Below are 13,385 nucleotides of genomic sequence, written 5' to 3'. Positions count from 1 at the left end.
TTTCATATTTTCCCTCTGTTCAGTAAATGGCAGCTCCATCCTTCTAGTTGCTCAGGCTATATCCTCAGCATTGTTTCTTGACCTCTATCTTTTATTTACTCTGATTGTACTTACTGCTCTGTCCTCAACGCCTGATATGCAGTAGGTACTCGAATAATTTTGAATGAATGAATGAACGAATACTAAGATTAATCTCAGCAAAAGCTGCCCAACCTCCTTACCTAACTACTTTCTTCTTCACGTCCCAGCCAAAAAAAAAAAAACCTAACCCATTGCCATCAAGTCAGTTCCGACTCATAGCAACCCTACGGGACAGAGTAGAACTGCCCCGTATAGGGTTCCCAAGAGTGGCTGGTGGATTCAAACTGCCGACCTTTTGGTTAGCAGCCGAGGTCTTAACCACTGCATCACCATGGCTGTCTTTAATCACCATCCCCACCAAAAAGAGCAATCCCACAAAAACCAACTGTCCTCTTATGTTCCCATGTAGGAAAGTAACATCTTTCTTACCGTGTTCCTTTTCCCGTCCTCCTTTCTTGTCTTATTGTTTCCTTGTTAATGGGGTTGTCTTGGAGCCCTGGTAGCACAGTAGTTAAGAGCTATGGCTGCTAACCAAAAGGTTAGCAGTTCAAATTTACCAGCCACTCCTTGGAAACCCTATGGGGGCAGTTCTACTCTGTCCTGTAGGGTTGCTATGAGTCAGAATTGACTCCACAGCAATGGGTTTGGCTTTGGAGTTGTCCTAAAAGGGCTTTTGTTTAGATTAGAAAATGGTCTTAGGTAGTTGAGCCTACCTTTCCAGAAGTAGGAGCTGGGATCATCAGGAAAGAAACATAAAGTAGAATTTCTGTGGCGCATGGTGAACAAATTGCAGAGCTTGGAAAATGGTGAGGGGTAAGGTCTTATAGAGCATGTTATAAATCTTTAGCTTTGTGACCAGTCCAAAAAAACTGGTCACTAGCCTGAAGAAAAAGACCTAGGACCTGATTAAACCATTAAATTTTTTGAGTGAATATTTAGTGGATAATAGTTACCAGCTGTTCTTGATCAACACGAAAGATGGAATAAGCGGCAATAGAATCAAAATCAGCAGGCAGAATTTATATTTTGAAACCTCACATATTTTCCTCTCATAGCCTAAATTTACTCATTTTAATACCAATAATTACAATTTAGTATCTCCTTTGTTGTTGTTCTTAGGTGCCAACAACAATTCGACAATTTTGACTCATAGCAAGCCTTTGTGACGGAGTAGAACTGCCCCATAGGGTTTCCTAAGGTGTAATTATATAAACCTTTACTGGAGCAGAGTGCCAAGTCTTTCTCCATTGGAGCCGCTGGGAGAGTTCAAACTGCCAACCTTTTGGTTAGCAGTCAGGCGCTTAACCATTGTACCACCAGGGCTCCTTCAGTATCTTTAGACCAGACTATTCTTTTCAACTGCAAACTTTAGAATTTACCTCGACTTGACTATCTTAGAGGTACCACAAAAGCAGCATGTCTTCATCATCTCTCTCACCAACAGACTCTCCCTCCAGTGTCCTTTATCTTGGTCAGTAACCCCAGCAGTCACCCTGACTCATTCATTCCCCTTATCCTTCACATCTAATCAATTACCAAATCCTGTCTAACTCTAAATATCTGTGAAATCCACCCCCTTTTTTTCATTTCTATTGCTACTCCCATCTCAGGCAACCATCATGTCTCACTGTAACAACGTCCTAAGTAGGATCCCTGCATTGAAGTCTCACTGTTTCTTCCATTTTGCCCATTGCTGCCAGTGATCTTTCTTTTCTTATGGAATATTTCGAGGTTACAAAAGACAAAAGCAGAATATAGCAAATGCTCAAGTACCCCCTCTTAATTTAGTTAAGTCTTGTTTTTTTGTTTTTTCCCTCTCATCCCTCCCCTCTCTCATAACATCAAAGATTGTTTCTTTTTTTGTGTAAACCTTTTCATGAGTTTTTACAGTAGTGGTCTCATACAATATTTGGCCTTTTGTGATTGACCTGTTTAACTCAGCATGATGCCTTCCAGATTCATCCATGTTGTGAAATGCTTCGCAGATTCATCGTTGTTCTTTATGGTTGTGTAGTATTCCATTGTGTGTATGTACCAGAGTTTGTTTATCCATTCATCTCTTGATGGACACCTAGGTTGTTTACATCATTTTGCTATTGTGAACATTGCTGCAGTGAACATGGGTGTGCATATGTCTATTCGTGTGATGGCTCTTATTTCTCTAGGACATATTTCTAGGAGTGGGATTGCTAGATTGCTGGTATTTCTATTTTTAGTTTCTTAAGGAAGCACCATATCGTTTTCCAAAGTGGTTGTACCATTTTGCATTCTCACCAGCAGTGCATAAGAGTTCCGGTCTCCCCACAGTCTCTCTAGCGTTTGTTATTTTCTGTTTTTGATTCATGCCAATAATGTCAAGGTGAGATGGTATCTCATTGTGGCTTTGATTTGCATTTCTCTAACGGCTAGTGGTCACAAGCATTTCCTCATGTATCTGTTAGCCATTTAAATGTCTTCTTTGAAGAAATGTCTGTCCGTTCATATCCTTTACCCATTTCTTAATTGGATTATTTGGCTTTTTGCTGCAGATTTTAGAAATTAGACCTTTGTCGGCTTTGTCATAGCCAAAATTTTTTTCCCCGTCTGTACATTTTCTTTTTAATCTTTTGGTGAAGTCTTTTGATGAGCATAAGTGTCTAATTTTTAGAAGACCCCAGGTATCTAGTGTATCTCCTGGTGCTTGTGTATTGTTAGTTATAGTTTGTATCCTGTTAATGCTGTGTAGTAGGGCCTCTAGCATTGACCCTATTTTTTTATTCTATGACCTTTGTAGTTTTTGGTTTTATATTTAGGTCTTTGATCCAGTTTAAATTAGCTTTTGTATATGGTGTGAGGTATGGGTCCTGTTTCAGTTTTGTGCAGATGGATACCCAGTTTTGCCAACACCATTTGTTTAAAAAAAAAAAAAACTGCATTTTCGCCATTTGATTGACTTTGGGCCTTTGTCAAAGATCAGATGATCATAGGTGAATGAATTTACATCTGGGTTCTCAGTTCTGTTCCATCGATCAATGTGCCTGCCCTCAAACCGTTACCAGGCTGTTTCGACTACTGTAGCTGTATAGTAAGTTCTAAGGTCAGGTAGTGTGAATCCTCCTATTTTATTCTTCTTGTTCAGTAGTGCTTTACTTATCCGGGACCTCTTTCCTCTTCATATAAAGTTAATGATTAGTTTTTCCATCTCTTCAAAGAATGCTGTCAGTATTTGGATTGGAATTGCATTGTATTTATAGATTGCTTTTTTTTTGGTAGAATTGACATTTTCACAATGTTGAGTATACCTATCCATGAGCATGGTGCATTTTTCCATTTATGTAGATCTTGATTGCTTTCTTGCAGTAATGTTTTGTAGTTTTCTTTGTATAGGTCTTTTCTATCCCTGGTTAGATTTATTCCTAAGTATTTTATTTTTATTTTTAAAAACCCATTGCTGTCAAGTTGACTCCGACTCAACGCGACCCTATAGGACAGAGCAGAACTGCTCCATAGAGTTTCCAAGAAGTGCTTACTGGATTTCAACTACCAACCTTTTGGTTAGCAGCTGTAGCACTTAATCACTACACCACCAGGGTTTGTTTTTTAAGGGGCTATTATAAATGGTATTGTTTTATTGATCTCCTTTTCATAGTTCTCTTTATTGGTGTATAGGAATTCAACTGATTTTTGTACATTTATCTTGTATCCCGCTGCTCTGTTGTATCTTTCTATCAGTTCCAGTAGTTTTCTTGTGGAGTCTTTTTGATTTTCTGTGTATAGTACCATATCATCCACAAACAGGGACAATTTTATTTCTTATTCCTTACCAATTTGGATGCCCTTTATTTCTTCTTCTTGCCTTATTGCTCTAGCTGGGACTTCCAGTATAGTTTTAAATAGGAGTGGTTATAAAGGGCATCTTGTCTTGTTCCTGTTCTAAAGTGAAATGATTTCAGCCTCTCTCCATTAAGAATGATGTGGGCTGTTGGTTTTGTATAGATGTCCTTTATAGGCTGAGGAATTTCCCTTCTATACCTATTTTATTGAGAGTTTTTATCAGGAATGGGTGTTATACTTTTCCAGATGTCTTTTGTGCATTGATTGAAATCATCATGTGATTCTTTTATGTATGTGGTGGATTACGTTGATTTTCTAATGTTGAACCATCCTTGCATACCAGGTATGAATCCCACTTGGTCATGGTGTATTATTTTTTTGATAAGATGCTGAATTCTATTGGCTAGAATTTTATTGAGAATTTTTCATCTGTATTCATGAGAGACATTGATCTGTTGTTTTCTTTTTTTCCTGATGTCTTTGCCTGGTTTTGGTATCGGGTATACTGGCTTCATAGAGTGAATTCAGAAACATCCATTCCTTTTCTATATTCTGAAATAGTTTGAGTAGTACTGGTGTAAGCTCTTCTATGAATGTTTTGGTAGAATTCTTCAGTGAAGCCATCTGGGTAGGGGCTTTTTTTTGTTGGGAGTTTTTTTTTTTTTTTACGTTTTCAATCTCTTGTTATGGGTCATTCAGATTTTCAACTTCAGTTTGTGTTAATTTGAGTAGGTGGTGTGTTTCTAGAAATTTGTCCATTTCCTCTAGGTTTTCAAATTTGTTGGAGTATAGTTTTTCATAGTACTGTCTTACGATCCATTTTATTTCAGTTGGGTCTGTTGTAATGTCCCCCATTTCATTTCTTATTTGGGTTATTTGCATCCTCTCCTGTTTTTCTTTTGTCAGTTTAGCCAGTGGTTTGTTGATTTAGTTGATCCTTTCAAAGAACCAACTTTTGGTCTTGTTGATTCTTTCTATTTTTTTCTGTTCTCTATTTCATTTATTTCTGATTTGATCTTTATTATTCCCTTTTTTCCGGTGGCTGTGGGCTTCTTTTGCTGTTCTCTATTTGTTCAAATTGTGTAGCTAATGTTTTGATTTTGTCCCTTTTTTGATGTGTGCATCTATTGCTATAAATTGACCCCCGAGCACTGCCTTTGTTGTGTCCCAAAGGTTTTGGTATGATGTGTTTTCATTCTCATTTGATTCTAGAATTTATTGATTCCGTCTTTGATTTCTTCTGTTACCCAGTGGTTTTTAAGCATGGTAATTTAGTTAAGTCTACCCTTTCCAGAAGTAATCATTGTCCTGAATGTAGTGTGCATTATTATTTCTTGTATGTTTTTATATTTGACTACACAACATATACAATGTCTCTCTTAACATATGTAGAATTGTTCTTTGTTTTTAAACTTTATAAAAATATAACACTGTCCATATTTATTCCTACAGCCTCTTTTTACCCATTTCCATTACCATGAAAAGTTTTATCATGCCCACCTTGTTGTTCTTTTCCTCCCAGTTGTCATACAACTAGTCGATGACAGAGCATCCTTCACATCTTTCGTCTAATAATGCTTCCTCCTTGCAGCCGTGGGTGTTTCCTTTCTCTCCAGTTGTTGAGGGCTAGGCTTTCCCCTTAGACAGAATTGCATTTTTCTTATCATATTTACATCTCTTCTATTTACTGTTCCTTTGTCATCCTCAAAGTAATTTAAAAAAACTTCAAAGAAGTACCAATTTGTAATGGTTTGCCCTTGTTTGTGGCAATTTATTTATCATATATGATTACTTTCAGGTAGCATTTGTCTGGGTGGGATGTTCATCAATATGTTATCAATATCAGCAGTATCTTCAGTATTCGATTAGAGCTGCAGACTATTTCTACTCTTTAGTTTCATGTTTGAATCTTCAAATAACTGCGTGGGAAAAAATATCCCTGCCATCACACAAAAAAATGTTTATTACTTGTCTCATCAGTTTTCTGTTTTGATGACACCCTTAGCATATTGCACAGTAGAGAAATAAAATCATGCAGACATACTTTTCCATGTTCGCTTTTCTTCAGCTCATCAACTTGGCTGGCTTTATGTGTTTGTGTATTGACACATCGGTGATTGTGAGGAAGCACTTGATTGTATGTCTAGGTTTTACTTTTTTAATCCATACACATTCCTTGGAGAGATCTATTTCAGAATAACCAAAGTACAAAGTCATTATAGGGTGACTAAATTGTCAGTTACTTACTGTCTTAGAATCTTTGTTTAGAACTGAGTTGAGCCTTCATGACAAAACTAAGGATTATTTTGACTTCCCTGGGACTGAATATGGCTGCTTTATAGTCCAAATAGTGGTATTTATGGGCTCAAGTCACACTTGAAAAAACAGAATTTTTTACCTAAGGTTCTCTGGAATTGAGATGAGCTTAAGATGTGGTTGGTTTTTTCAAGGGATTAAGCTAGAACATAAAACATGAACATTTGTTTCATAAAAATTCAGAAACAAAATCACCCTAACAGTGATGACATAAAAGGCATTCTATAACTATTTTCCTTTAGGGAGTTAATCTAATCCTACTCTGATTCCCCACACACAGAGAGTTAAAATGCCTGCTTTGGAGTGTACCCCATATACATCATCTGAGCAGCCCATACATATCACCTGAGAAGCAGCTGAATTTTCAGATTATAGACCACTGAGATAGCTCTCTCTCACTGTAAAATCCCCTCATGCCACCCAGCCTCCAACAAAAATATCACCTTACACTGTACGTGGTGCTTCTGCAGCTCTCGTTTCTTGGATCATTCCATCCAGTGTCTCTGAGGTTAGGTGGGTAGACTGTTGATGGTATACCCATTTTCCACAGGAAACAAATATTGAGGTCAAATATAAGTCAAGGTCACATGGCTAGTTAAGTGGTAAATCTAGAACTTGACCCCAGGATTCCTGTTACCTTCTTTATGCCTGGCACTACACTAGGCATTGTCTCAAATTCTGTCCTTCCAGGTAATTCTTATTATCACTCATTTTACAGTTGTTGAAAATGAAGCCCAGAAAGGTGAAATGATTTGCCAAACTTCATGTAGGTCGTAAGTAACAGAATGATGGTTCACACCAGATCTCTCAGGCTCTGATACGTACCTGTGCTTTTTCTGATAGTCAGTATTATTCCCTGAAACAGGAGGAGTAACTCCAGTGTTGCAGGTTTGTGGGTAATGAAGTGACAAGAGATGAATAGTATCAATCTATGAGCAGTACCGGAGCAGCTGGGTTTTACCAGCATATACGTTTTCAGCTGGCGAGAGCATACAGGTCAGTGCTCTGCACTTGGACAGATCGACTTTTTTATTCTGCCAAGTGCTCAATGTTAAAACACATCTCACTGCTAAGCCCTCCTCGGGCCTTTGACGCCCTTGTTGTAAAGCCAGGTGGTCTGAAGAAAGGCTCCCTCTAGGTCGTTGCACACGATACCCAACACACAACAGTGCGAGACAACTGTCAGTTCCTTCCTTCCCTTCTCCTCCCTCCTCCGGAAAGCTGGGCCCCAGATGGAAGAGCTGGAAACTTGTCAACTGTTCTCTGAAGGGCATTGAGAAAATACTGTCAGGGAGAAAAAGACAAGCCCAACACCTCATTAGTCCACTAATCAGACAGGACGACCATCATTTTTCACAAAGAAAATGTTCTGGACAGAGAGATGGAAAGGGCTGGCAGTGTTGCCCACATGTCTCAAAGAGCTGCACATTTTTGCCAGGGGATTTGTAACTTGGGAGCATTGCTGCTTTGGTTGACTCTCTATTCATTATATCGTTTCCCAAAATGTGACCGATGCACACTGAAGCATAAAAATAGTATTTTGGAAACATTTTTCTCATTAGGTGTCCATGAATGAGCAAAGATATGCCTTGTCACCAGTATCATGAATGTTCTTGTGTGCTTTGCATTTATAGCTGTAATCTGACCAAAAGAAACATGAGATCAACATTCTTATTTGAAGCTTTGGTGTTCCTTTCTTATACTTTAAATTGAATTTAATAGTTACTGAAAGGAAAAGCTTGCAATTAATAAGGAAAAATAACTTTTTTGAGAATCTTAGACTATTACTCCTCAGTATCAGGTCTTATTCATATTAGTCCAGACCTAACTCTGTCATTAAGCTTAATCTATGTAATTTCTCTTCCTAGAGTTCAGTTGGCTCTTGTCTGGTGTTAGCAAACAGCTACTTATTATGAATTGTTCCTGTGGATGAAGTAGCCTGTGCTTACTTTAGAATTAGCCCAGCTTTTCATCCTTTTGGGCACTACACATCATAGATGACATTCACATACCTGATGTCAGGGATGTAGACTCTGTCTCTTTTTTTCCCACTTAGTGTGGTTAATATATATAAAATTTTAGCACTTCATCACGAATAGCAATTTATGTATAATACTCTGCACAACTGATTATTATTCCCTACCAATTTGATTCATTTACAAAGAAAAGTCAAGAAAAATGCATTTGTAATCTGGTTTCTTCCTTTCTAAGCCACTCTCCTGACTGATAACTTTCAGGTTATGTCATCGTTTGACCTTGTCCCATTGTTTATGAAATATCCACTACCGTCAAATCGATTCTGACTCATAGCGAACCTATAGGACAGAGTAGAGCTGCCCTATAGGGTTTCCACAGCTCTATCTTTACAGAAGCAGACCTCCACATCTTGCTGGTGGGTTCGAACTGCTGACCTTTCAGTTAGCAGCTGAGAGCTTTAACCACCGTGCCACCAGAGCTCCTTTGCTTATGAAATAGGGACGCTAAGTGTTCTTCCTTATTTCAAGTAATGTTTGAGATTGGTAAAGCAAAGTAAGATGTACAAAGCTATTTCACCAAAGTGTACAACAGTGTGTATAGTATACTATCATACATGTAAGAACGGAAAAACTTTCCACATATGTGTATATTTGTGTATAATTTGCCATGCAAAAATGCATAGACTTTAGTAACATTGGTAGACCGTGGGGAGAATTAGAAGGCTGGGGATAAGAATAGTGTATTGTGTATCTTTTCACAAAATTAAATTTAAAATACTTATATGGAAGTATATATACCAAATTTTTTAAAGGAGTAACTTATATGAAGTGGAATAGAGGAAGGAAAGGTTGAGTGTGGATTCCCTTTCGCTTTTCTACTTTGTAAACTTTTGAACCGCAGTTTTTTTTTTTTTTTAATGACCATGTATGAGTTTTATAATATAAAAGTAAATATTTAAAAAAAGAGAAACTACATACCTCACACCATATATGGAAATTAACTCAAAATGGTTCAAATAAAGACCTACATGTAAGAACTAAAGCCACTACACTTTTAAAACAAAACTTAGGAGTAACGTGTCGGGACCAAGTTTCCAACAGTGGATTCCAAGATACGACACCAAAAGCACAAGCAGCGAAAGGCAGAATAGATACATTGGATTTCTTCAAAGCACTTTATGAAGAAAGTGAAGAGACAGCTTACAGATTGGGAGAAAATATCTGGTAACCACATATCTGTTAAGGGTTTTACAATTTAGAATATGTAAAAAGCTTCTAACATAAAAACAGTAAGACAAACAATCCAATTAAAAATTGGGCAAAGGACTTTATCCAAGTCAGTTCATCAAAGAAAATGGCCAATAAGCACATGAAAAGAAGCCCAAGGTAATTAGTTGTTAGGGAAGTGAAAATCAAAACCACAATGAAATACTGCTTCAGACCCACCAGAATAGCTATTTTCAGAAAAGCAGAAAACAAGTGTTGGCAAGGATGTGGAGAAATTGGAGTCCTCATCCATTGCTGGTAAAATGATGTGGCCACTGTGGAGACCTATGGCAGTTCCTCACAACATTAAACAAAACTACCATATGACCCAGCATGGAACCTCCTAGGTACATACTGAAAAGAATTGCAAGTAGGAACACAAACAGATCCTTCTACACCAATGTTTACTGCAGCGCTTCCAATAGCCCAAATGTTGAAGCATCCTAAATATACATCAAGAGATGGATGAATAAAGAAAATGTGGTACATACATACATACAGTGGGCTGAAGCATAACAACAGTTTAGAGGATGGCGCAGGACTATAGGGTTGCTGCGAGTCAAAACCCACTTGACAGCACCTAACAACAACAACATACAATGGAATATTACTCAACCATAAAGAAAAATGAAGTCCTGATAGATGCTACAACACGGATGAACCTTGAAAACATGAGGCTAAATGAAATAAGTCCATCACAAAAGGACAAATATTGTATGATTCCACTTAACTGTTTTGTTATATATCACCGCAATTAAAAAAAAAAGTCACGAGGAAACTTTTTGGGTGATGAAAGTGTTCTATATCTTGATTGTGGTGATACTTACATAACTGAATACATTTGTCAAAACGCATCCAACTGTACTTAAAATGTATGTAAATTATACAATAAAGTTGATCTAGAAAAAAGAGAGAAACTACTGTTTAGCTTCCTTTGGCTGGATAACAAATTACCACACACAAATGGCTTTAAAAAAAAACAGAAATTTATTCTCTTACAATTCTGGAGGCTATAAATTCGAGAGAATCCATTCTTTGCCACTTTGAGCATGGGTTGGAGTTGACCCCACAGCTAACAACAGCAACAGTGTGTGGTAGCTGTAGGTGGCATTCCCTGGCTTTGTGGCTGCCTTTCTCTCTACCCCATCTCTGCGTCGCCTTCTCTGTGTGTATCTCTGTATGTCTGTGTCTTTGTCTCTCTCCTATAAGGACACTTGTCATTGGATTGATTTAGGGCCCACTCAGATAATCCAGGATGTAGACCCTTTTTTCCAAGTGAGGTCACACTGAGAAGTTCCAAGGCTTAGCACTCGCAGGTGCCTTTGTTGGGGCCCCCATTCAGCCCGCTACACTAGCCATCTTCTTAACTTCTTAGTCCTCCAGGAAAATATGTAGACATTCCATATTTTCTCACTATTTTTATTATCTTATGGAAAATTCTGACTTCTCTTCCTTTTATTGTCTACAGTTGGTCCTGAGAAAAGGGTACCAGCAATGCCTGGATCGCCTGTGGAAGTGAAGATACAGTCAAGATCCTCACCTCCCACCATGCCACCCCTCCCACCAATAAATCCCGGAGGACCGAGGCCAGTGTCATTTACTCCAACAGCATGTGAGACCCCTTAATTACTTGGGTTGTGGTTCAGAGTGACATTTGGATCTGAGTGGCCGACCACTATTGAGCCTTCTGTACACTATTTAACATTTTCGAAATGCTGTCTAAAATACATATATATGGTTGTTTTTTTTTATAAATTGCCTTTTCGCTCTGAGGATAGTACTTGGCTAATTTAGGTGTTTGGATACTTAGTGGTCTAAATATTCTGTTTGCATACTTTTAGGCTGATAAGCAGCAATTTTCATGTCTTTGGCTCTAAACTAATAAATTTAGATAATTACATTAATTTGTAGGTTTCAAAGTGTATTTCATAAAATTATGGAACTACTACTAAAAATGTTCAGCACTTTCATGGCAAGACTCTATAAAAGAGAATACAAAAAAAAATTTTTTTTTGTATTCTCTTTTATAAAAGAGAATATACTAGCTAATAAATACATTCTAACACGCTCAGTCTCACTAGTCAGCAAGGAAATACAAACTACAGTCCGATGCAGTATTATACACTCACTAGAACGTTCCAAATGGAAACAGTGTTAGTTTTGGTTGAGGATATGTGGAGCAACTTGAACACTCACTCGTTGTGGGTTTGCAGTGTAATTTGGTATAACCGCTTTGGGAGACTGTTTGGTTTTATTTACTCAGAATGAACATACACATACCTGTAACTCAGGAATATCGGTCTTACATATATATAATTAAAAGAAATATATATACATATACATACATATCTGTATATATATGTTGCTTTTAGTTGCCCTTGAGTCAATATATACATTTTTTCATTTGAGTTCTTCAGTCTTTCCTTGCCCATGCTTCCCCCCACCCCCCATTCACTTCACTCTCTTGCAGATATTTTGCATCCTAAAGCGGAAAGACAGTTGCTGTTTGTAGTCACAAAGTTGGTCAGGGCACTGCTAGATGCTATATGTATTTTCTTATTTAAACTCCATCAAACAAACTTGTAAGGTATAGGTATCAATATCTTTGCTTTCCTGGTGATGGCATTGCTGGCAGAAAGTGAGATCTAGGTTTATCCAACTTCAGACTGTGTGCACTTGGCTCTGTACCACACTGTCCTTGCTCAAAAGTTTGTGTTTTATGTGTTTATATCATTTTAAAAGGCAAGAAAAGACTCTGAAAAGTACAACTTTAAGAGGTTTAATTATTATTTTCCCAAGGCATTTGAAACTGAGCAACTGGCAACTGCAGGCTTCAGTTTGAGCCAGAATGAAATGAAGTTTACAATCCTTGTTCTTAAATTCCATTTTCCATCTCAATGTTAAACAGCCTTAGGCATAGGTACTATCTTGAAATAAAACAGATTTAATCTAACCCAGGCTATCATTCAGATTTCAGGATACAAATAATCAATGTATGTATATATAAATTTTACCCTTTTTACCTCCATAGTTGGCCAGTTGGGGGTAGATATGTTTTATTTAGGAAAATGTGATCACATGCTTTTCTAGAGAAGCTTTGAAAAAGCCTATCTGAGCATCAGAGTGGTCAAAAGCACAATAATATGTTATTTTTATGGGTTGCTTTAAGAGAGGGCAGCTTTCCAATGACAATTGACTTTTTCTGTGAAAACAAAGAAATGGCAGACCATTGCAACTAATTTTCTAGATTGCGAAGATGGAGTGTTGAGCTTTCCTTTCCAGTAGCTTTAGTGATCTCTTCATGGAAGACACTGTACCTTTTTTCCCCAGCCTGTTACTCTTTTATGCAGTGAATCATCCAGCAACATTTAACACTTACCCTCTGATAGGTAATGAACAAAGCCGAAGTAGGTGTGTAGGGTAGTGCTCGTCACATAGTGCACAGTTTATTATACTAAGGCAGTGGAAATATAAAAGCAGTGGAAGCATATTTGAGGTACACAGGCAGCATAAAGAAGAATTATTAAATCTATTAGAGTTTACCCTAGTAGGGGTAATATCTGAGGTATATATTAAAAATATATATATATTATAGCTGTTTATTACAGGTAAAGAAGAGTTTGCCAGGTCAGATTTGAACAAGGGTCAGCCCAAGAAGAGGGAACAGTGGTAGTCAACTACGACTGGCTTAGAGACAGTAGAAAGGAATTGGAAGATTAGTGATCAGTGAATTTGCATTAGGCAAAATATAAGTAAATGTCAGTTCTCAAGCTAGTTAAAGACTGAATGACTGGGCCCTTTAAACTTTTCTTAAGTCTGGACTTAAATTGCTTCTTATGTTTTTAGATAGAGTTTCACCTTAGATTTCCAAGATGTGATATGATTAAATGAAAATCTATTGACACTTATACACTAGGTAATTTTATTTTACTA

The 13,385-nt window shown here is 37.5% G+C and overlaps 1 protein-coding gene across 2 annotated transcripts in view; it reads left to right on the top strand.

Moving 5' to 3' along the window:
* Positions 1-13,385, top strand: part of CBFA2T2 (CBFA2/RUNX1 partner transcriptional co-repressor 2) — a 169,813-nt gene that overhangs the window by 110,360 nt on the left and 46,068 nt on the right. For both annotated transcript variants that reach the window (XM_049870138.1, XM_049870137.1), the window contains exon 2: positions 10,921-11,064. In XM_049870138.1, coding sequence (XP_049726095.1) covers positions 10,921-11,064 — 144 coding nt within the window. The remainder of the gene's footprint in view (positions 1-10,920; positions 11,065-13,385) is intronic.

This window comes from Elephas maximus, chromosome 25, assembly GCF_024166365.1.
Source record: "Elephas maximus indicus isolate mEleMax1 chromosome 25, mEleMax1 primary haplotype, whole genome shotgun sequence".
NCBI classification, from domain to species: domain Eukaryota; kingdom Metazoa; phylum Chordata; class Mammalia; order Proboscidea; family Elephantidae; genus Elephas; species Elephas maximus.
The sequence above is the reverse complement of the archived record's forward strand: the minus strand, read 5'-3'. Positions and strand labels throughout refer to the sequence as shown.